This window comes from Staurois parvus, unplaced genomic scaffold, assembly GCF_062004578.1.
Source record: "Staurois parvus isolate SC_StPar_1 unplaced genomic scaffold, SC_StPar_1.0 ptg001021l, whole genome shotgun sequence".
NCBI classification, from domain to species: Eukaryota; Metazoa; Chordata; class Amphibia; order Anura; family Ranidae; genus Staurois; species Staurois parvus.
In genome coordinates, this window is record NW_028318817.1 from 182841 (window position 1) to 206974 (window position 24134).

Here is a 24134-nt window from a genome sequence, read left to right on the forward strand (position 1 = left end):
TCTCCTGTACTGTGTCCGCGGTCTCTGGTCATCTCCTGTACTGTGTCTGCAGCCTCTGGTCATCTCCTGTACTATGTCCGCAGTCTCTGGTCATCTCCTGTACTATGTCCGCAGTATCTGGTCATCTCCTGTACCGTGTCCGCAGTCTCTAGTCATCTCCTGTACCATGTCCGCAGTCTCCGGTCATCCCCCGTACTGTGTCCGCAATCTCTGGTCATCTCCTGTACTATGTCCGCAGTCTCTGGTCATCTCCTGTACTGTGTCTGCAGTCTCTGGTCATCTCCTGTACCATGTCCGCAGTCTCTGGTCATCTCCTGTACCGTGTCTGCAGTCTCTGGTCATCTCCTGTACTATGTCCGCAGTCTCTGGTCATCTCCTGTACTGTGTCCGCAGTCTCTGGTCATCTCCTGTACTGTCCGCAGTCTCTGGTCATCTCCTGTACTGTGTCCGCAGTCTCTGGTCATCTCCTGTACTGTGTCTGCAGCCTCTGGTCATCTCCTGTACTATGTCCGCAGTCTCTGGTCATCTCCTGTACTGTGTCTGCAGTCTCTGGTCATCTCCTGTACTATGTCCGCAGTCTCTGGTCATCTCCTGTACTGTGTCCGCAGTCTCTGGTCATCTCCTGTACTGTGTCTGCAGCCTCTGGTCATCTCCTGTACTATGTCCGCAGTCTCTGGTCATCTCCTGTACTGTGTCTGCAGTCTTTGGTCATCTCCTGTACTGTGTCTGCAGTCTCTGGTCATCTCCTGTACTGTCCGCAGTCTCTGGTCATCTCCTGTACTGTGTCCGCAGTCTCTGGTCATCTCTTGTACTGTGTCTGCAGTCTCTGGTCATCTCCTGTACTATGTCCACAGTCTCTGGTCATCTCCTGTACTGTGTCCGCAGTCTCTGGTCATCTCCTATACTGTGTCCGCAGTCTCTGGTCATTTCCTGTACTGTGTCCGCAGTCTCTGGTCATCTCCTGTACTGTGTCTGCAGTCTCTGGTCATGTCCTGTACTGTGTCTGCAGTCTCTGGTCATCTCCTGTACCGTGTCCGCAGTCTCTGGTCATCTCCTGTACTGTGTCCGCAGTCTCTGGTCATCTCCTGTACTGTCCGCAGTCTCTGGTCATCTCCTGTACTATGTCCGCAGTCTCTGGTCATCTCCTGTACTGTGTCCGCAGTCTCTGGTCATCTCCTGTACTGTGTCTGCAGCCTCTGGTCATCTCCTGTACTATGTCCGCAGTCTCTGGTCATCTCCTGTACTGTGTCTGCAGTCTCTGGTCATCTCCTGTACTGTGTCTGCAGCCTCTGGTCATCTCCTGTACTGTGTCCGCAGTCTCTGGTCATCTCCTGTACTGTGTCTGCAGTCTCTGGTCATCTCCTGTACTGTGTCTGCAGTCTCTAGTCATCTCCTGTACTGTCCGCAGTCTCTGGTCATCTCCTGTACTGTGTCCGCAGTCTCTGGTCATCTCTTGTACTGTGTCTGCAGTCTCTGGTCATCTCCTGTACTGTGTCTGCAGTCTCTGGTCATCTCCTGTACTGTGTCCGCAGTCTCTGGTCATCTCCTGTACTGTGTCTGCAGTCTCTGGTCATCTCCTGTACTGTCCGCAGTCTCTGGTCATCTCCTGTACTATGTCCGCAGTCTCTGGTCATCTCCTGTACTGTGTCCGCAGTCTCTGGTCATCTCCTGTACTGTGTCCGCAGTCTCTGGTCATCTCCTGTACTGTGTCTGCAGTCTCTGGTCATCTCCTGTACTGTGTCCGCGGTCTCTGGTCATCTCCTGTACTGTGTCTGCAGTCTCTGGTCATCTCCTGTACTGTGTCCGCAGTCTCTGGTCATCTCCTGTACTGTGTCCGCAGTCTCTGGTCATCTCCTGTACTGTGTCCGCAGTCTCTGGTCATCTCCTGTACTGTGTCCGCGGTCTCTGGTCATCTCCTGTACTGTGTCTGCAGTCTCTGGTCATCTCCTGTACTATGTCCGCAGTCTCTGGTCATCTCCTGTACTGTGTCCGCAGTCTCTGGTCATCTCCTGTACTGTGTCTGCGGTCTCTAGTCATCTCCTGTACTGTGTCCGCAGTCTCTGGTCATCTCCTGTACTGTGTCCACAGTCTCTGGTCATCTCCTGTACTGTCTGCAGTCTCTGGTCATCTCCTGTACCTTGATTCCAAAGACTTTCATCCCTGAATGATCACTCTGATGAACTTCTTTGAAGTGTTGAGGGAGGAAGTATTTGTCTTTACCACCAGGAATTCTGCTCTTACGTTCACCAATGCGGACCCTTAGTGGGCGTGAAGTACGGCCAACATAAAGTAACCGACAGGAATAAAGGAACCCATAGATGACATGTGAAATGCCCGAATTTATAAATTGTTTGATGTAATGTCTCCGGCCATCCATGCTCGCTACCTCAAAAAGAGAATCAGCCCAAAAAGTGAAGGAGAAAAGCCGCCCCAGACAGACATGGAACTAAAATGACACTAAAGGCCAAACGTTTTATTTTTTTGTCATTTTGGATAGAATAAAGGAGGGTTATAACCCCTGTCATGTTTTTTTTTATGTCATCTGTGTCCCCATTGGGGAGATTCACCTTCACTTCCTATCCCGTAGCCAAAACAGGAAGTGAGAGAAAATCCCTGGACCTAGTGTCCCCATTGGAATATTCCTTTTCTAACCCTGTTCTGGTGACAAAATTTGGGATTTCCTTTCACTTTCAGTGATAATGGTAAACAGGACAAATAGATAGTGGAAATCTCCCTAACATAGACAGCAATAAAAACCTGAGAGGGGGTCTAATCCCTCTCCAGTCCATCCAAAACACTAAAAAAAAAAAAAAAAGATTGGCCTTCAGTGACACTAAACTCTTCTCACTGGACATTTTCACCCCCTTCCTGCCCAGACCAATCTTTAATAATGTACAGGCGATCAAATACTACTGAAAGAAAGCTCTATTTATGGGGAAAAAATGACATAAAGTTCATTTGGGTGCAGCGTTGCATGACCGTGCAATTGTCAGTTAACCACTTGCCTACCGGGCACTTTCACCCCCTCCCTGCCCTGCCAATTTTCAGCTTTCAGTGCTGTCACACTTTGAATGACAATTTCGCGGTCATGTGACACTGTACCCATATGAAATTTTTATCATTTTTTTCACACACAGAGAGCTTTCTTTTGGCGGTATTTAATCGCCGCTGGGGATTTTATTTTTTGCTAAACAAACAAAAAAGACAGAAATTTTTTTGTGAAAAAAACATTTTGCTTAGTTTCCATTCTAAAATTTTGCTCCATTTTTCTCCTGCACCGATGGGCACTGATAGGCTGCACTGATGAGATGACACTAGTGGCACTGATAGGCTGCACTGATGGGCACTGATGAAGTGGCACTGGTGGGCACTGATAGGCTGCACTGATGAGATGACACTGGTGGCACTGATAGGCTGTACTGATGGGCACTGATGAGGTGGCACTGGTGGGCATGGATAGGCTGCACTGAAGAGCACTGATGAGGCTACACTGATAGACAGCACTGATAGGCACTGAGGAGGCGGCACTGATTGGCACTGATAGGCAGGGGCGGACTGACAACTCATGGGGCCCCCGGGCAATAGGGGATCATGGGGCCCCTGTTTCCTCACCCACACCCAAAAAAGCTTATGAAAAAGCCAATGAAAGGTACCAGGAGCATCTCATGGGGCCCCCTACTGACCCCGGGCCCTCGGGCATTGCCCGAGTGCTTGCTGGTTACTAACTAGCAGTACTTTCCTCATGCTGTAACAGCGTGAGAAAAGTACTGCCGATAACTGGCAAGTGAGTTTACATCGTGATCAGCTGTGATTGGTAAAAAACCACTGTGATTGGCCCTTTACCATGACATGTGATCAGCTGTCATTCAGTTATAATGCAGTCAGCCAGTGGTTAAAAAAAGAAAATTCTATTTCAATATGAATTCTTAAGTCTGAAAAGTCCATTCTATTTCTCTCAGCCTCCTCCTAATCACCAAATTCCCTTTTTTCTTTTTTTTTTTGCTACTGTGATCTGACTTCCTGTTAGATGGTGGCTACGTTAATTCTCCATAGTCTCACTGTATGTAGGAAGGTAGCCACCCTCTCTTGCCCGCTCCCTCCTGAGATGGATTATGGGAGTTGTAGTGTGCAGAGAGCAGTGTACATGACCGCAACTAACATACGCGGCTTGTTCCAAACAACGGGAAGTGAGAGGGGGAAAGGAGAGGTTCGGAAGCTCACCGAGGACATTACAAGTATTACAATTTCATGAAAAATATTTTATGGGGCCATGAAGTAGTGGATGTGTATGGAGCATTTGGGGAAGACTAACGATATTGTTTCATGTCACTTTACCAATCACCATAACCCTCTATTAGAAATATAATTCAATTAACCCCTTTCCCTCCGCCCTATAGTAGAAGCACTGCTACAGGGCGGCAGGGCTGCGCAAAATCACACACACACACACACACACATACAGTTGCAAGAAAAAGTATGTGAACCCCTTGGGATTACGTGGAGTTTTGCATGAATTGGGCATAAAATGTGCTCTGAACATCATCTAAGTCACAACAATAGAAGAACACAGTCTGCTGAACATAATACTACACAAACATTAGCTGTTGCCATGGTTTAATTGCACATAACATGTAAACATTCACAGATGATGTTCAAAGCACATTTTATGCCCAATTCATGCAAAACTCCACGGAATCCCAAGGGGTTCACATACTTTTTCTTGCAACTGTATATATATATATATATATATATATATATATATATATGCGTGATTTGCATTTCTGGCTAAGGGGAGCGCCGCCCTACCAGCGCCACTATTGGTGGCTAGGGATGTCAATCACCGGGTCCCGGCTGGCAATTCCCTGCCAGAGCTCGGCGATTGTTGAGCAAAGCTGACAGGGGAGAGACCTGTTTGTAAATTGTATTTATTCACCACTGGGATTTTTATTTTTTTTGCTATATATAAGTGAAAAAGGCCAAAAAATTTTAAAAAAAGTGTTTTTCTTATTCAGTTTTGCAAATAAATAATATTTCATCATAAATCTTGGCCAAAATGTATTACGTTATCTTTTTAGTAAAAAAAAAAAATAACCCAAATTAGTTTATAAGCAAAAATTACAATTTTTAAAAATTACTTTTTACATTTTAATTTTATTTTTTCATATTATTATTTATGGGGTTTTTTTCTACATACTGTCACCCTAGCAGTACAGTGTCACCATGGTGACACTGTACTACTTGTGGGGGGTGATGAAGATTTTTGGGGTTTTTTTTACACCATAAAGGCTGTAAAAGCAATAATTTCTCCTTCTCTCGGCTGCATTCCTGCAGCCATTGAGAAATGCTGTGTGAGCTGTGATTGGTCACAGTTTGTCACATGGTACAAGGCTGTTGTGAATAGCCCTGTACCATGTGATCTCTGTGATCATTTACAGATTTCAGACCTAGTAAGCAATGATGTCAGAAGTGACATCTTGCATACTACTATTCATGTGATCACTGATTGGTCAATCAATGATCACATGATCGGGACCATCGCACAGAGGTCCTCCCATGAGATGTTTTATGGGCTTTTTGAAAAATTATAATTTTTGGTTATAAACTACTTTGGGTTATTTTGTTTTACTAAAAAGATAACGGAATACATTTTGGCCAAGATTTATGAAGCAAGATTATTTGTTTGCAAAATATTATAAGAAAAACACTTTTTTCTAAATTTTTGGACTTTTTCATTTATATAGCAAACATAATAAAAATCCCAGTGGTGAATAAATACCACCAAAATAAAGTTTTATCTGTCTCAAAGAAATGCTAACAAATTCACATGGGTACAGTGTTTCATGACCGCGCAATTGTCATTCAGTGTGACAGCGCTGAAAGCTGAAAATTGTCCTGGACAGGAAGGGGGGGGGGGGGAAGTGTCCGGACTGGAAGGGGTTAAAGTAATTTCTAGCAAAAAAAAAAGTTGTAACTGAAAAATTTAAACATTGCCCTGGTAGTGAAATGTTTGATGGTCCCAAAAGAAAACCTTTACAGGAATACATAGGCTTCCATTGCAGAGGACACACAGGGGCCCCTGGATGGTCCTTGCAGCTCATGTGTGCTGCAGCCCTCAGGCAGACAGTGCAGAAGAAGGAAGCTCTCAGGGTGCATCATGGGAGTTGCAGTCTGCTGAAACCAGGAACAGGGGGACGAGGTGCTGGGGGACGGAGGAACATCCGTTGACATTTGCAAATTTCCAACTGCAGATGTGATTTCGTCTGGAAAGAGAAATTTGACTTCATTTTTGTGTCATCGACTTCACAGGGTAACCCTACCGCCTTATATTTACATATCAGCAGAGGGGAAGGAGGGACAACTTCTGCTAAATATTTAGGGAAGCAAAACAATTGTGATAAGAAGAATCAAAGCTGAACTCCGGGATAAGCAAATGCTGTCTATATGCATCCCTCATGTGGATTCTTCCCTGAATCTCGGTGGGCTCTGTGTATTACATCCAGATCTGGGCAGTTATCCAGTGTGAGACTTCCTGGAATACAGACCGCTCACTGCTGCTCTCTCTCCTTGTGCAGGGTGACTGGTCTTGCCTCCGCCCCCTCCTGTAGTTTTCTGCAGGCAGCCTGTAGTGGGCTCCCCCTATGGCACTGCACAGTGATGATGTCACTACTAATTTTACAAGGTAATATTTCCTCTCCATCTCCCTTTCCTTCCCTCTCTCTCTCCTTCCCTCGCCCTCTCCTTCCCTCTCCCTCTCTTCTTCCCTCACCTTCTCTTTCCCTCTCATTCTCCCTCTCCTTCCCTCTCCCTCTCTTCTGCCCTCACCTTCTCTTTCCCTCTCATTCTCCCTCTCCTTCCCTCTCTTTCCCTCGCCCTCTCCTTCCCCCACCCTTTCCTTCCCTCTCTCCCCCTCCTTCCTGCACCCTTTCCCTCTACTTCCCTCGCCTTCTCCTTCCCTCACCCTCTCCTTCCCTCGCCCTCTCCTTCCCTCACCCTCTCCTTCCCTCACCCTCTCCTTCCCTCGCCCTTTCCTTCCCTCTCTCCCCATCCTTCCTTCACCCTTTCCCTCTACTTCCCTCGCCTTCTCCTTCCCTCACCCTCTCCTTCCCTCACCCTCTCCTTCCCTCGCCCTTTCCTTCCCTTTCTCCCCCTCCTTCCTTCACCCTTTCCCTCTACTTCCCTCGCCTTCTCCTTCCCTCACCCTCTCCTTCCCTCGCCCTCTCCTTCCCTCACCCTCTCCTTCCCTCGCCCTTTCCTTCCCTCTCTTTCCCTCCTTCCTTCACCCTTTCCCTCTACTTCCCTCGCCTTCTCCTTCCCTCACCCTCTCCCTCCCTCACCCTCTCCTTCCCTCGCCCTTTCCTTCCCTCTCTCCCCCTCCTTCCTTCACCCTTTCCCTCTACTTCCCTCACCTTCTCCTTCCCTCACCCTCTCCTTCCCTCTGCTCTCACTCTTCTCCTCACACGTGACAGTATTTACTTTAAACCCCTTTGCTTTTCCTGCTGCTTCTTTTTCCTTTTTGTTAGCATTTGAAAGTAGCCAATAGTATCATTTACAGTTATATTCAAAAAGTTCTTATAGGCGATGACTATGAAGTCACCCTTTTCTCCCCCAAGGTGACGTCTTGGCTCCCCAGGGGTGCCATGGTTCTTAGAGTATTTGTATATAAAAACTTGCAACCTTCCCATACTTTACAATCAAGGAAAACGCCATCATAACCCCTGATCTGCATTTGCCATGGTGCCGCACATGTGATCTGTTGACACCAGCCATTAGATGGCTTGACAGTTCAGTTGAGAGCACAAGCAACTGTGACGGTTATCATTCACAGCATGCCTTGAGTGTAACCATGAAATCGATGAGTTTAGTTCCGCTTTCACTGCCACCCTTTAGGGGTCTGTTTCCAAAGAAATTTGTGATCCCTCGTGCCCAGTTGCCTCCTCATGCACCCTGTGATCACATCTCTAGAATGGGAAAGGGAGGGGGGAGTACAGGACAGACATGGAGTTGTCACTGTTTGGGAGATGCTGAGTGTTAGTTTCCTGCAGTCAGTGCTCAGTGGGGGGCAGATGCAGAATCACCATCTGCAAGCTCCGTAGCCCACAGTCCAGGCGACAGGTAGGTACTTCTGGCTTTATGTGACCACTGGTATTTATACAGCACCTTTGCCTGTGATATCAGCATTGGTACAACACTGACTGCCTGTATTACTCCAACAGTTCCATTGTGTAATGGAGAAATGCTGCAACCTGCAGTTAGCCAAACTGTCATTTATTTTTTTCATACAGAGAAGAGAGAGAGGAAGAGATAGAACGATGAAATACAGTATGAGAGTGAGATTAAAGTGACACTAAATGTTGCTAAAACCATAGAATAACTCTATTCCAGTACATATTCCATTGCTCTCAGCCTCCTCCGAATCTCCAAATTTCTCACTTTTGCTGCTGTGATCTGACTTCCTGTTAGAGGGTGGCTGAGAGAGAGATTGAGGGAGAGTGAACCAGAGTGAAATAAAATGAGAGAGAGAAGGAAAAATAGAATGAGAGACATAAAGAGAAAATGAGAGAGATAAAGAAAAGGAAAGAGAGAGAGAAAGCGAGAGAAGGAAAGAGGGAATGAAGAAGAGAGAGACTGAGGGATAGAGGACCAGAATTAAACAAAATGAGAGAGTAGGCAAGAAGGAAAGAGATAATGAGCGATAGAGAGAATGAAATAGAGAATGAGTGAGGGATCGAGAAGAGAATAAGAGGGAGAGAAGGAAAGACAGAATGAGAGAGAGAGAAAAGGAAAAAAAGATAAGAGAAAGAGAGAAAAATAGAGAGAGAAGGAAAGAGAGAATCAGAGAGAAAAACAGACAGAATGAGAGTGGGAAGGAAAGACAGAATGAGAGAGAGAAAGAGAGAGAAGGAAAGAGAGAATGAGAGTGAGGAGGAAAGAAAACATGAGAGAGAAGGAAAAAGATGAGAGAGAGAGAAAAATAACACTGTTCAACAGGTAAAAAGTTTTGGGCATAAAATTAGCTAATCTTCCATAATTTTGGGGTGCTGAAAACGAAAATGACCCTAAAAAATGTTGATTGGCTCTAGTTTCCATGATATATTCACCCACCTAATGACGTAAGCCATTCAAAATTATGATGGAACTTCAGCTGCATATTGCGCAATTGATACTGGTGACCAATAGAAAATTGCATGTATACTGAGATGATGCAATATTAGCCTTTAATTGCATCACTTCACTGCATAAAAGCTGCAGTATCTGTAGCTGATTGTAGTTCAGCGTCTTTACATTTCGTTTTATGCTTATATAGGCTACTCAGTAATGCCTCGAACTTGTGTGAATAAAGCAGATAATTTCTGCTATATCTGCGGTGAAATAACTTTTATCTCACAAAAAAGGAGGATAACAGGAATGATTAAGAAAGCCTACAACTTGTATTTTGGCTGCAAGATAGGAGACCAGGACAAGAGCTGGGCACCACATATATGCTGCAATTCTTGTGGGACGGCACTGGAGCAATGGTTGAATGGAAAAAAGGCATCTATGCCTTTCGCTGTGCCAATGATTTGGAGAGAGCTAACAGATCATGTTAGTAATTGTTACTTTTGTATGGTGCCTCCAATTGTAAAAGGGCTAAATAAGAAGAAAAAGTTATCTGTGCACTATCCAAATATTCCATCGGCAATACGTCCAGTTCCTCATGGGGAGGGGCTACCAATTCCTAAAGCACCAGAATCCTTTGTGGTTGAGTCAAGTGAGGAAGAACCTGAAGCGTGTAGTCACGTGCAGTTGTAAGAGATAGCCCTTTCCTCGAATACAAGAGAAAAGCCAAGAGAAGCAAAACCGACACAAACTGAAGACAAAACTAGTGAGGATCCTAAGTATTAAAATGATTCAACTTAGCTTATGGCTATAATTTTTCTTTGTAATCCTATGCAATATATTATGCCATTTAGGCTTTGTTATGTAGTCAATATCACTTGCTTTATATTTGTGGAAAGACATCTATCTATATAATTATTGTGCATTATGTAGTCATTACGCCTATAGTAGAAAACTTTCCGTTTACAGAAAAACTAGAGCCAATTGACAAATTTCATTGTTATATTTGAACTCAGAATGTGAAATTCATTAAGAAATGGATCCTTTTGTTTCCAAAACTGGCAAAAAATAAAAATTTGTTGAACAGTGTAATAAAGGAAAGAGATAGAAGGAGAGAGAAGGAAAGAGAATGAGAGAAAGAAGGACAGGGAGACTGCATGGGCCCCCCGGAGCACGTGGCTGGGATTGCCATTGTGACCCTTGATACTACACCAGTGGCTGGGGGGCCCATAGGATATAATAGAAGTCTATGGCTCAGTGCAGCTAAACCACAGGAAAGCTGCAGGTGCACTGCACTGAATCGGGGTAGGAGGCATTGGTGTCATTGGGGGTCAATGGTGTTCAGTGGATTGCTTATCTATCTGCGCTCTGCATTCCTTGCTGCTGTCTTCCTATGCCAGAACTATAGTACTCATATTGTGCAGGAGATCACTCCACCCGCAGCAAAGGCACTGTGCCTGTCTCTGTACACCAACTTATAGTTGGTCTTAATTACCTCCAGTTTCATTATCTAAGAACTGGAGGTAATTGTTTTTTAATTTGGCATCTACAGCAGCACTTTGAAAGTGGCACTATTAGGAACTACCAGAATCTGCTGCACGAGTAAATCCACCCCAAACGGGCAGTGGGGATTTTTGTTCAAGGGCCATACCGCCAGAAAAGTGGTGCTTGTGTCTTATATTTTTTTCTTGCTGTCTTCTAGAATGGCATCTGCTGATCTGAAAGACGGGGTGACATGTCCCATCTGTCTGAACATTTTTACAGATCCGGTGACACTAAACTGTGGACACAACTACTGCCTGGACTGTATTGATTGTGTGCTGGATACACAGGAGGACTTTGGAGATTATTCATGTCCACAGTGCAGATATAGATTCAGGATTCGTCCTAACTTGCAGAGGAATATTATTCTATGTAACATAGTGGAAGTTTTCAAGTCTACTCAACACAGGCAGGACGACTCCAAGGAAAGATTTCATTGCATGGACCCAAAACATGAGTTGTCTACCACCTCCATGTCCCCAGAAAGGCAGAAATGCCCCATCCATGGAAAGGTCCTGGACTATTACTGTGCCGAAGATGCTACCTGTATCTGTATGTCTTGCTGGATGGATGGAGGACACCAGAAACACCAGGTGGAGAAGATGGATGAAGCATTTAAGAAGAACCTAAGAAATGTTCTGCAGAAGCTGGTGACAAGGGCAGCAGAGACTGAAGAAAGAGTCCGGAGGCTGAACAGAAATAGGAAAACAATACAAATAACAGCATCTAATAAAGCAAAAAGAGTCACTGCTCTATTCAGAGGCATCAGAATACGTTTGGAAAAGCTGGAGGAGACATTCCTAAATGAGATCACCAGGCAGGAAGAGGAAGCTTCATTGTCAGTGTTGGATCTGATCCAGGACCTGGAGGTAGAGAGGGAAGAGCTGTCCAGAAAGATTCGTCACATTGAGGACCTGTGTAAGAAAACTGATCCATTCACTGTCCTACAGGAACCAAACCCAAGGGACTTATGTGATGATGAGGATCAAGAGGGTGATGAGTACAGAAAGAAACTTGAAGAACCTGTCCCCAGTGTATCTTATCTGGACGTAGATCGTATTTCATATAAATTAAATGAAGCTGTGTCTCAAAGTTATACAGGTAATATCTGGCACTCAACACATAAAATTGTTTTTATTTGTAATAGAATTACAAAACGGATCAGTTAAAAGAGCATGCCACCCAAAAGTGATCCTTCAGTGTTTCTTTAACAGGGTACTGTCTAGGTTCCTCCGGGGTGCTGAGAGCATGGGACCCAATTTGCTCTGCATTAACTTCATGAGTTGCCATGGTGTGGACAGGTTGGCCACCATCACGGTTGAGCCTTGAAGTTCAACCATGTACTGCTCTTTAATATTTGTATGTGACCTCTGTTCAGTTACTGATTTCCAGAGACATGAAAATCATATTGGAAATACTTTTTCAACTTACCATAACAATGTGTCACTTTGTTTTAGTGATAGAACATTTCAGAAAACTCCAATCTTCATTTCTTCACGAAGTAAGTAAAATCTTGATTTAAAAAAAAAAAAAATATATATATATATATATATATATATTGTATGTAGATGGTAACTTCCAAAAAAGGGTAAAACTGTAAAACTGACTGATTTTTCCATTTTTCACAGGAGGTGGTTAGCAGTAGCAATACTGAGCCCTTAAGCATTAATCCGGTAAGTATCTGTTCTTGGGCTGAAATTCCAGTCTTTGGGGTTGAGTTAGAGGTCGTTCACATGTGAGGTTGGGGGACGATAAAACCTAGAACAAACGCTACCTCCTGTAGCTGCAGAGGCAGCAGCCAAGGGTGTAAACATGCCACAGCAGGAGTTATACCCCCTGCACATGGTTACAGCGCTCTAGTATGGCGATCAAGGGGTTAGAGCTGAAGGTGAAGGGGGGATACAATGCCTCCTCAGATGGAAGCAATCCAGTGGCTGTATAGCTTCCACAGACCTCCAGAAGTGCTAATCTCCCCAATGCAATCCCCCCCCCCAATCCTACCTGTGGGTTGGGGTCTTTGTAATCCCCCCATGCCCCTGATGATGTAATTTCTGACAAAACATGCAGAGCCTGATCAGAAGTCATGACGTCACCACGCATGCATGATTGAGAACAGCATTCTGGGTATTGTAGTCTGCTTTGGTACATCTCTACTGATATTTGACTGTAATAAAACATTCCTTGAGAATTTTACACTATGGGAGCGTTTCTTTTTTCCCTGAGCACTGATCCATTCAAGCAAGTCTGAGTTGCAAGCAATGGCATCCCGAGGCAGGTGCGGGGGGTGCGCGCCACACCAGGTGACACTTACCGCACAGCAGGGTGACACCGGACCCACTCCACGAAAAGGTAAGTTGTAAAGCAAGCCGATAATCCCCGCAGGATGGATCCGATCCATCCTGCGGGGATCATCGGCTTTCTTTACAACTTTCCTTTTTGTAGAGCGGGTCTGGTGTCACCCCGTATAAGTTGCATGCCGACGATCCCCACAGGATGGATCGGATCTGCGGATTGGGGAGCATAATGGATCGGAGTCCGGTCCATTATGCTCAATCCGCAGATCCGATCCATTCTGTGGGGATTGTCGGAGGGGTGACACCAAGTGTTAACGCATCGGGTGACACCCCTGGTTGCAGTGGTCACTGACTGTTACACACAAGTTCTGTTATTATTATTATACAGGATTTATATGGCGCCAACAGTTTGCGCAGCGCTTTTCGAAAATGAATGTAGACATTCTAGGTAAAGTTGATCCAGGGAATATCCGATTGCCTCTCGGGGGATCTGGAAGGATTTTTTTTACCAGCAGGAAGGTTTTTTTTCAGCCTTCCTCTGGATCAACTGTGGGTGTAGGATTATAACTTTTTTTTTTTTCTATGGTTGAACTGGATGGACTTTTGTCTTTTTTCAGCCAGACTAACTATGTAACTATGTAAATATTTAACAGAGAAGATGGGACTTTCAGGGTGCCTGAACATGATTACAAAACATATTAAAAAGTTATATACTTTTTATTTCGTATTTTTGTAAAAAACAAAAGGAAAAAAATACAGAAATATAAAAACAATTTCAGTACTAAAAGAAAAACTGAGATTCAAACTTGGTTATGTAATTGTAGTTACTCCCTACATGTTTCGCCCTTACGGGCTTCTTCAGGGGATGTTTTTTTGAAGAAAATTCTACCGCCGAGGCAGTCTAGAGATGTATCAAAGAAAAATTATACAATTACCAAACGACCTTTATATATCCAATACAGAGTTATGTAACTATTACAGTTCCAATACAATTTGGTACAAGAGGAAACAGAGGGCCCGGCTCCTGGGAGCTTACAATCTAGGAGGAAGGGTTGAGGGATACAAAAGGTAATAGCTGTGGGGGGGATGGGCTGATGGGGGAAATAAATGGTGGTTTACTAGGTAGAAGCAAGATAGGCTTCTTTAAAGAGAACGTTTTTTAGGGGTTCTTTTTCATACCGCGTTACCTGGTACGCGTTATCTGGTACACGTTATCTGGTAAGCTCACAAGGTTGAAGTTTGTAAGGAGCACAGGGTGTCTTCCCAACTATTTTACACGGTCACTTGGAGTGGCAGGACTTCAGTGGTGTTGGACTTTATATATGATTGGGTATACTGGACTCTTTTTATTTTTTGGGATCTTATATAGTACATTTTTTCACTAATATTCTAATAGCACTGTTTTACTGAGTTTTGCACCACCTAAAGTTTGTATGGTGGCATTTGAAGTTTGACATGCCTGTATCTACCTGACATCACACAATCTTTGTTACATCATCATGCTTGTTTTCTGTTTCAGTTCCAGGATGCAGAGGGTACAAGTGTAACAGTGGATCCATCCATTCATGGAAAGACATACAGGTAAGTATAGTAATAATACTAGGCAGTGTGGTGTTGAACCATTTGTTCTGTACATAGGCAGTCCATTTAGTGATTGGTGATGATTCTGTGCCCCCCTGAACCAGGTTTAATTTAAAAGTGATCTCTCTACGTTCCTATGTTTGAAACTACACATACCAATCTGTGTTTGTTGCCTCTGTGTGTGTCCAGCATGACATCAGACTACACAGTCTGCAGTGGCCAGTTCTGTTCCAAATGCAGAAACCTTAGTGTTGCAGGTGGACATTATGGGCCTGTGGCAAGCTTTAGCGCTCGTTGACATTATGTATGTTGATCTGTGTTTTTTCACACTGGAAAGGGCACATAGAAAACAATTGTTTTCTATACGCCCTGTTCAAACCGCAATCTTGGTGTGATGTCTCATGTGTTGCAGTGCTGAAAAATACAGCATGTCTGTAGCATGTTAAGTGGATGTATGCGCATGCAGTTGCACGGGTATGCCTTTATTCCATTTAAAGCCCAACTCTAGTGTAGCACCCTCCTAGGATAGCTAGGGGGAGCTAGTTAATTATTTTTGTAGTTAGCAGGCTGAACAGCAGCCTGGTGCAATAGTCAGAGGGTCAAATTTGGGTCAGGACTGAGAGACTCTGCCGATCAGCTCTCTGAAACCTCCTACTGATCTAGAGACTCGGAGAAGTCTCTAGAACTCAGTGGGCGGGGGAGGGGAGGAGTGGCTGGTCTGTATGCCTAAAGGCTCTCAACCAATCCCCAAGCAGGAGGCTTGGGAAGGGGTTGGGACAGCCTTTAGGCATAGCTGAGCCTGCTCAGTAGTGGGGAGAGTTCGGGTGGAAGATGTAAGAGCAGGAGATGGAGTGTGGAGCCTGGGAGGAGGCCCAGAGAAGGGGTCTGCCTCCAGGAAGGAGCTGAAAGATGGAAAGCTGAGCTAAGGAAGGAGCCAGCCCAGCAAAAGGCCTGAAAGCAGCTACAAATGTGCAGCTTGCAGAAGAGGGGCAGGGAGTACTTCTAAACCCCCTGGACTGGAGTAGGGAAAAGGGCATTCGGGTGGGAAACCTGACTAGTCCCAGCTGGACTGTGCTTTTAACCATTAGCCGCCCGGCCAATGGCCGTTTGGCGGCTTCAATAGTGTCTCTCCACTCCGGGTGCACGCCATTTGGCGTGCTCCCGCACATGCGCAGTTTGCGCTAATGCAGAGCGGCGCAGCAGTGCGATCTGTCACCGGCCGTGTACCTCGGACACGGCCGATGACAGATCCGGGTACCGGCTCCCGTTGCTGGTACCATGTGACCTGCTGTGACCAATCATAGCAGGTCACATGACAGTTGTATACAATGGATGGCTTCATTCATGATGCCATCCATTGTATACTAGTGCCTAGCTGTGAATGGTCACAGCTAATCACATGCACATGTCATGTGATTAACTGTGACCAAATCACAGCTAAGCACAAAAAAAAAAAAAAAAAAAGCTGAATGAATCGATTTCATTCAGGTAAATGCTTGCTTATAGCAAAGTAATTCTTTGCTATAAGCAAATTGTGTAAAAAAAAAAAAAAAAAAATACTAATCACTTCCCCAAAGTAGTACAATGTTACTATGGTAACATTGTACTACTTTGGTCATAGTAAAATATGAAAAAAAATCTTAAAAAAAATTAAAAAAAATGTAATAAAAAATTAAATATAACAAAAAAAAAAAATAAAAAAAAATATATATATATATTTTTTTCATACTGTCACCAGTCAGTGTCCCTGTTCACCGCCATGCCAGTTATATGATGACGCTGTACTGCACTGGTAACAGTATGTAAAAAAAAAAATAGTGAAAATAATTGTTTTAATTTTTTCATTTTCCGAAAAATTATGACAAAAAAATACAACTTCAAAAAACTCGCCATGCCTCTTATGAAGTACGTCGGACTGTCTACTCTGCAAAAAGGGGTCATTTGGGGATATCTGTACTATTCTGACATTCTTGGACCTCAAGATATTAGATTGGCTGTCAGTACTTCAGGATTGATCAATATTCAGATCTATACCATAGTTTGTGAACTCTATAACTTTCCTACAAACTAAATAATACATCCTAATTTGGGTTATGTTCACCAAAGACATGTAGCAGAATACATCTCGGCCTAAATTTATGAAGAACAATTATTTATTTGTAAACTTTTATAACAGAAACAAAGAAAAATGTGTTTTTTTTTCAAAATTTTTGGACTTTTTTGGTTAATTTAGCAAAAAATAAAAACCCCAGCGGTGATTAAATACCACTAAAAGAAAGCTCTAGTTGTGTGAAGAAAATTATAAAATTTTAGTTTGGGTACAGTGTTGTATGACCGCGCAATTGTCATTCAAAGTGTGAGAGCGCTGAAACCTGAAAAATGGCCTGGGCAGGAAGGGGGTAAAATTGCCCGGTATTGAAACGGTTAAAGTGTTAGACTCTAGATCCCCTTGTCCAGGAATTCCTACACTAGGAGAGGCTGGATAGCTCTCCAAGAAGAAGAAAACCCTTCTGAGCACTTTTATATAGTTTCAAGACGTGGTCCTCAGTACCTTGGGCATCCCATGTATCCCTCAACCCCATGTAAGTTCCAATCCCCTAATAGAACCCAAAAAACAAGTCCAACAACTGTTCACTGGAGTGCATGGCTGGAGGGAAATGCATGTTACCTGGCTGTGCTGGACTATAGGGGGAACCAAATCTTCAGCAACTCCGAAGGGGCAGTGCTATACTAGGAAAAGCATTTGTTTGAAAATCTACAAGTGTATAGCCAGCTCTAAAAGGAAGCCTCTGGGGACTGGACTCCCGGAACTTGTGCCACGCTGTGCCCTCTCGCTCCATGTGCTCTGTTTCAGAGGTGTTTGGATTGGAGGTGTAAGGGCGTAGTCATCATGTCCTCCAATGAGGTATGTGATACCGCTAATCTGATACCCTGTGAAAAGCAATTTACCGCAGTCCGCTTTTCAGAGACTGCCGCCATGTGACCCTAGCCTTATTCACCTTCATCTGGACTTGTTCTGTAATGTTGAAGATGTTTCATAGCTTCTCCAAGCCATTCCTTCAGTTCCAATGAACAAACCAGATGAAGTGGCTTGGAGAACCCAGGAAACATCTTCAACATGGCAGAACAAGTCCAGACGAAGGTGATAAACTACTACTAGATACACCATGACCTGGATAGATGAGAACCTTCACAGATATTCTCCATTACAGTGAGGGATACCATGATAACCTGCATCCTGCAACATGTGGAGCTTTTATAGTTGAATACTTCTGTATCCTCAGGTTGGATTTGAGAAGGGCCGGCCTTTTCCGCTGCTCAGAGACGAAACTTCAGTTCCAGACGAGTTCCATGCTGAGTGTAGAGTACCAGCTGGAGTTCTGGGGTAATCACATGACTGACACCCTGAACAATGGATATCAAATCATAAGTCCACTCTTCAGCATAAAGACACACGGGTCTTCTCAAGTGTCCGCTGTGTACCTACCTCACTGTTTGTCTTCCAAAGGTAAGTCAATATCTGCATGAATTCCTTCACCAAAGGGTACCATGATAGTCAGCAGGGACTAAGGAGGTGGAAAGTACATATATTTATTCTCATCAGGTCAGGGACAGACATGTAAGACTTCATTCACACGGGTGGTAAGAGGTGGTTTGGCCGTGTTTCCATCGCTCCTCCTGATTGCTCATTAAAAGCCTAACAAGGCAGCCAGAGGGGGTCGTACACATGCCACAAACATTTGACAAAATCAGAAGGTGGCAGTATTGCCTCCTGGAAAGCCACTGTTCTACCACCCTCTAAAGAAGGATCCAAAGAGGATCATCAGAGGGCGGTAGAAGTTGCTTGCATCCCCCCCCCCCCCTTACCACCACCACCAAGTGCATCCACTGATCCGTGAGCCAGTCTGATGGGAACCATTGATGTAAGGAGACACTCTGATGGAGACAGCTGATGTGAGGGGGCACTCTGATGGGGCAATTTATTTAAGGGGCACTCTGATGGGGACAATTAATTGTAAGAGGGCACTCTGATGGAGGCAGCTGATGTGAGGGGGCACTCTGATGGGGAAATTTATTTAAGGGGCACTCTGATGGGGACAATTAATTGTAAGGGGGCACTCTGATGGAGGCAATTGATATGTGGGCAGTCTGATGGAAGCAATTGATGTAAGGGGACACTCTGGAGTAGTTTATGTATGGGGAGACTCTGATGAGAACAATTGATATAAGAGGAGACTCTGCTGGAAGCAATTGATATAAGGGGACACTCTAATTGGGGCCATTGATGTAAAGGGGCACTCTGATGAGGACAACTTTGATGAGGACAATTGATATAAGGGGGCACTCTGATGGAGGAAATTGATGAACATAAGCACTCTGATTGGAGCAGCTTATGTAAGGGGAGACTGATGAGAACAATTGATATGAGGAGACTCTGATGGAGGTAATTGATGTAAGGGAACACTCTGATGGGGACACCTAATGTAAGGGGGCACTCTGATGGAGGTAATTGATGTAAGGGGGCACTCTGATGGGGACACCTAATGTAAGGGGACACTCTGATGGAGGTAATTGATGTAAGGGGGCACTCTGATGGGGACACATAATGTAAGGGGACACTCTGATGGGGACACCTAATGTAAGGGGGCACTCTGATGGGGACACCTAATGTAAGGGGGCACTCTGATGGGGACACCTAATGTAAGGGGGCACAGGTTCTGTTTAATCATCCTAATCTAATAATGCATCAGCCTAATACATACGAGTGCTCCATATTCATTCTGCACCTCCTCTGCGCTACCTGTCAGACATTACTACTTGGTCGTGTCTTGTGGTACAGAAGCGTGCCGAGTAAACAGGGAATACTGATTCCCTGCATCTCTGTCACACCGTGTGACGACTGTCAGTGGCTCACAGTAAGTGTTGATATGATGCCCCCCTGACTTTTTTCACCACACCCCCAGATCAGATAAGCTGGATCTAGCCCTGATGCCTCCTATGTAAACCTAGTCTTAAAGTACATTTCTGAAAGCTGCAGCATTGCAGTCTGTATTCCATGTTACAGTAGTTGTTCCACCTAAACCTGCCTTAGGTGATATAATGGTTAAACAGTTGGGCATAGATGTCTTCTAGCACTGGTACTGGCACCTCCAACACTGGTAATGGCCACCTCTAGCACTGGTACTCACACCTTTAGCACTGGTACTGACGCCTCTAGCACTGGTACTGGCACCTCCAACACTGGTAATGGCCACCTCTAGCACTGGTACTCACACCTTTAGCACTGGTACTGACACCTTTAGCACTGGTACTGACACCTCCAGCACTGGTACTGACACCTTTAGCACTGGTACTGACACCTTTAGCACTGGTACTGGCACCTCTAGCACTGGCACTGGCACCTCTAGCACTGGTACTGACACCTCTAGCACTGGTACTGACACCTCTAGCACTGGTACTGACACCTCAAGCACTGGTAATGGCCATCTTTAGCACAGGAACTGACAACTCCAGCACTGGCACTGACACCTCTAGCACTGGTCCTGTATGCAGAGCTACTGAAAGTCCCATTGTTTGCTTACCTTAACTCCGGTGGGGTTGGGGGTTTGAGTACCGGCATCTATTCTCCAACAAAAAAAGCCGCACTTGCAGACAGTTCAGGAAGTAGTTCTAAAATCTAGATTTTTATACAGATTATGGAACACACAAACCGTACATTAAATTGGTCCATTTCAAAAATGGGAAAATGATCCTGGAACCACCGACAAGGATTGAACCTTCATACATTGTGCTGGAAAATCCCACTTTCTGCTTTTTCGGGGCTTTGCTGGAGAAATTCTGGACGTTTATAACCAGGCCATTCGCATTCAATGGGATTGTACTGATCTATGGCAAATCAGAGCGAGAGTATTGCCTTCGTCTCTACACCATGATCGATAATCAGCCTGACATAAAAAAGGTAAATTATTATTATTATTATTATTATTTATCGAGTTTATATAGCGCCAAAGGGTAAATTCATCGTACTCCTCGGTAAGTGGACTTGTTAGGCCTTCTACACATGGGCTTCGGGGGGCATCAGAGCCGTGTGTACAGAAAGCTTTTAGAAAGCATTTGCAAAGCTTTCACCTGGCTTCGACCAGTTTTCCTGAAGCCTTTAATGCGAACTCCGGGATCAGCAAATATTGTCTAGATCCATTCATCATGTGTCTTCTGGAATCTCGGGGATCTTTGTGTATTTCTTCCAGATCTGTACCAGTGTGAGACTTCCTGGAATACAGACCACTTACTGCTGCTCTCTCTCCTTGTGCAGGGTGACTGGTCTAGTCTCCGCCCCTTCCTGTAGTTTTCTGTTTATTCAGTTTTAAAGAAAAGCAACATAGAAATGTTGTATCCGGAGTTCTACTATAAGAAAATGATAGTAGTCCTCACCTTAACCCTGACTTCTTCTTTCTATACCTAGATTATCGATGAGAGTATCGGGGATGAGTTCCGTTGGATTGATAAGGCTCCGCAGGTTGAATCAGTTTATGTAGAAAGACAATATGTTATACAAGGACTGAGAGGAGCAGAGATAGAGCCAGAGGTATGAACTCCCCGAAATAATGATCCATTTTTATGAGGGAGAAGGTTAAAAAATAGTCAATACTCGTTATCTGTGTTTGCAATCCTTTCACTATTGGCGCAGAGGCGGCAGTAGATGTAGTATACTGATTGTAGACCCACACTAAGGTCATGTGCCAGCAAAGCCAGAGAATCTGAGAATCTGGTAGGAAGGTTTAGTAATAGTTACAGGAAGGGATAGTGTTGAGGTTATGGGGAGGGTTAGTGTTGGGGTCACAGGGTTAGTGTTAGGGTTACAGGGAGGATCAGTGTTGGGTTTACAGGGAGGGTCAGTGTTGGAGTCACAGGGAGGGTCAGTGTTGGGGTTACAGGGAGGGTCAGTGTTGGGGTTACAGGGAGGTTAGAGTTAGGAATACGGGGAGGGTTAGTGTTAGGGTTATGGGGAGGGTTAGTGTTAGGGTCACAGGGAGGTTCAGTGTTGGGGTTACAGGGAGGGTCAGTGTTGGGGTTACAGGGAGGGTTAGTGTTAGGGTTACAGGGAGGGTTAGTGTTGGGGTCACAGGGAGGGTTAGTGTTGGGGTTACAGGGAGGGTCAGTGTTGGGGTTACAGGGGGGTTTAGTGTTAGGGTTATGGTGAGGGTTAGTGTTGGGGTTACAGGATGGGTAGCGTTAGGGTTACAGGGAGGGTTAGTGTTGGGGTCACAGGGAGGGTTAGTGTTGGGCTTACAGGGAGGGTCAGTGTTGGGGTTACAGGGAGGTTTAGTGTTAGGGTTATGGTGAGGGTTAGTGTTGGGGTTACAGGATGGGTAGTGTTAGGGTTACAGGGAGGGTTAGTGTTGGGGTTATGGGGAGGGTTAGTGTTAGGTTCACAGGGAGGGTTAGTGTTGGGGTTACAGAGAGGGTCAGTGTTCGGGTTACAGGGGGGGTTAGTGTTATGGTCACGGGGAGGGTCAGTCTTGGTACAGGGAGGGTAGTGTTGGGGTTACAGGGAGGGTAGCGTTGGGGTTACAGGGAGGGTTAGTGTTAGGGTTACAGGGAGGATAATGTTGGGGTTACAGGGAGGATTAGTGTTGGGGTTACAGGGAGGGTAGTGTTGGAGTTACAGAGAGGGTTAGTGATAGGATTACAGGGGTTCTATCTTTTCATGTGACATCACTGAAGAAATTACACTTTGCTACAATGTGACGTAGTCAGTGTACAGCTTGTATAACATGGAAATTTGCTGTCCCATCAAAATAACTCAACACACCGCCATTAATATCTAAATCGCTGGCAACAAAAGTGACTCCACCCCTAAGTGACAAGGTCCAAATTGGGCCCAAAGTGTCAATATTTTGTGTGGCCGCCATTATTTTCCAGCACTGCCTTCACCCTCTTGGGCATGGAGGTCACCAGAGCTTCACAGGTTGCCACTGGAGTTCCCTTCTACTCCTTCATGACATCATCACGGGGCTGGTGGATGTTAGAGACCTTGCGCTCCTCTACCTTCCGTTTGAGGATGCCCCACAGATGCTCAATAGGGTTTAGGTCTGGAGACATGCTTGGCCAGTCCATCACCTTTACCCTCAGCTTCTTTAGCAGAGGAGTGGTGGTCTTGGAGGTGTGTTTGGGGTCGTTATCATGTGGGAATACCGCCACACAACATATTGACACTTTGGGCCCAAGAGCTCCGTGATGTCGTCATGGAGGAGTGGAAGAGGACTACAGTGGCAACCTGTGAAGCTCTGGTGACCTCCATGTCCAAGAGGGTTAAGGCAGTGCTGGAAAATAATGTCGGCCACACAAAATATTGACACTTTGGGCCCAATTTGAACCTTGTCACTTAGGGGTGGACTCACGTTTGTTGCCAGCGGTTTAGACATTAATGGCGGTGTGTTGAGTTATTTTGATGGGACAGCAAATTTCCATGTTATACAAGCTGTACACTGACTACGTCACATTGTAGCAAAGTGTCATTTCTTCAGTGTTGTCACATGAAAAGAGAGAATCAAATATTGACACAAATGTGATGGGTGGACTCACTTCTGGGAGATACTCTCTCTCTCTCTCTCTCTATATATATATTAATAACATGAGAATACCAAAAAACATATGGCATTATTTTACTAATATTCCATCTTGGTAGTACACAAGTGGATACCAGGAACGTATATCTTTACTTACACGGATAAAACCATATCTACAATTTCCAGGTTCTGTGCTTCCGGTTCACCTGCCCTTCCAGAGTCTACCCCTACACTGAGATCACCATGACTGAACCCTCAGACAACATTGTTTTATGCATAGCTGAAAAAAACAGTGGACAGACTATCTGGAGACGTCAGTTGAAGAAAGGTAGAAGTTTGTAATCCCCATTGCTTTTGGCTCATGTGGTTCTTCTGTTTTAGATGCAGCTTCATGCATTGACATACCTCCTTAAACCCAGTCTGTCAAGACAGTATAGTCACCTGCTGACTTGGCACCATCCACAGGCAGCTTAACTCTTCAGTAAGACACAGAAGTTGAATCCAACTCAATTCTTGCTTAACCTCTTGGCGCAAATGTTCGGCCTCCCAGCGTCTGGGCCTAGACGCCGAGCGGCCGCACATTTATGTTCTATTACAAAAAAACATGTGTTGAGAGCGCGCACCCTGCGTGCTCCCAGCACACGTCGGCGCTCAGGTCCCAATCTCCTCTTTCGATCGGGACCTTTCCCGGTCCCATGACCCTAAACCCCGCCCCGCCTCCTGGCTTCTGAAACCCTTAAAGGGCCGGGAGGCGCCGGCGCCAAGAGGTTAAGATAATTGCAGTACTGGGCCTGTCTTTCTAGATTTTTGAAGTGTAGGAAGACAATGGGGTTGATTTACTAAAACTGGAGAGTGCAAAATCTGGTGCAGCTTCCAGGATTTATTGTCAAAGAACAAGCTGAAGTTAGAAGATGATTGGCTACCGTGCAGAGCTGCACCAGATTCTGAACCTTCCAGTTTTAGTAAATCAACCACTTTCCTTAGCCCTGTCTCTGTCAAGTACTATCACTGAATAAGGGAACATGGCACTAAACAGGAGAGGAGGACAGAA

The 24134-nt window shown here is 44.9% G+C and overlaps 1 protein-coding gene across 1 annotated transcript in view; it reads left to right on the plus strand.

Annotated features, from left to right (window-relative positions):
• The first annotated feature begins 6186 nt into the window (after positions 1-6186).
• The window catches only part of LOC149441160 (uncharacterized), a 28549-nt gene continuing 10601 nt past the window's right edge, over positions 6187-24134 (plus strand). The window contains exons 1-9 of the mRNA XM_089657682.1: positions 6187-6307; positions 10799-11739; positions 12096-12139; positions 12267-12311; positions 14452-14513; positions 17798-18021; positions 20207-20472; positions 20977-21099; positions 23270-23411. Coding sequence (XP_089513808.1) covers positions 10800-11739; positions 12096-12139; positions 12267-12311; positions 14452-14513; positions 17798-18021; positions 20207-20472; positions 20977-21099; positions 23270-23411 — 1846 coding nt within the window. The 5' untranslated portion in view covers positions 6187-6307; position 10799. The remainder of the gene's footprint in view (positions 6308-10798; positions 11740-12095; positions 12140-12266; positions 12312-14451; positions 14514-17797; positions 18022-20206; positions 20473-20976; positions 21100-23269; positions 23412-24134) is intronic.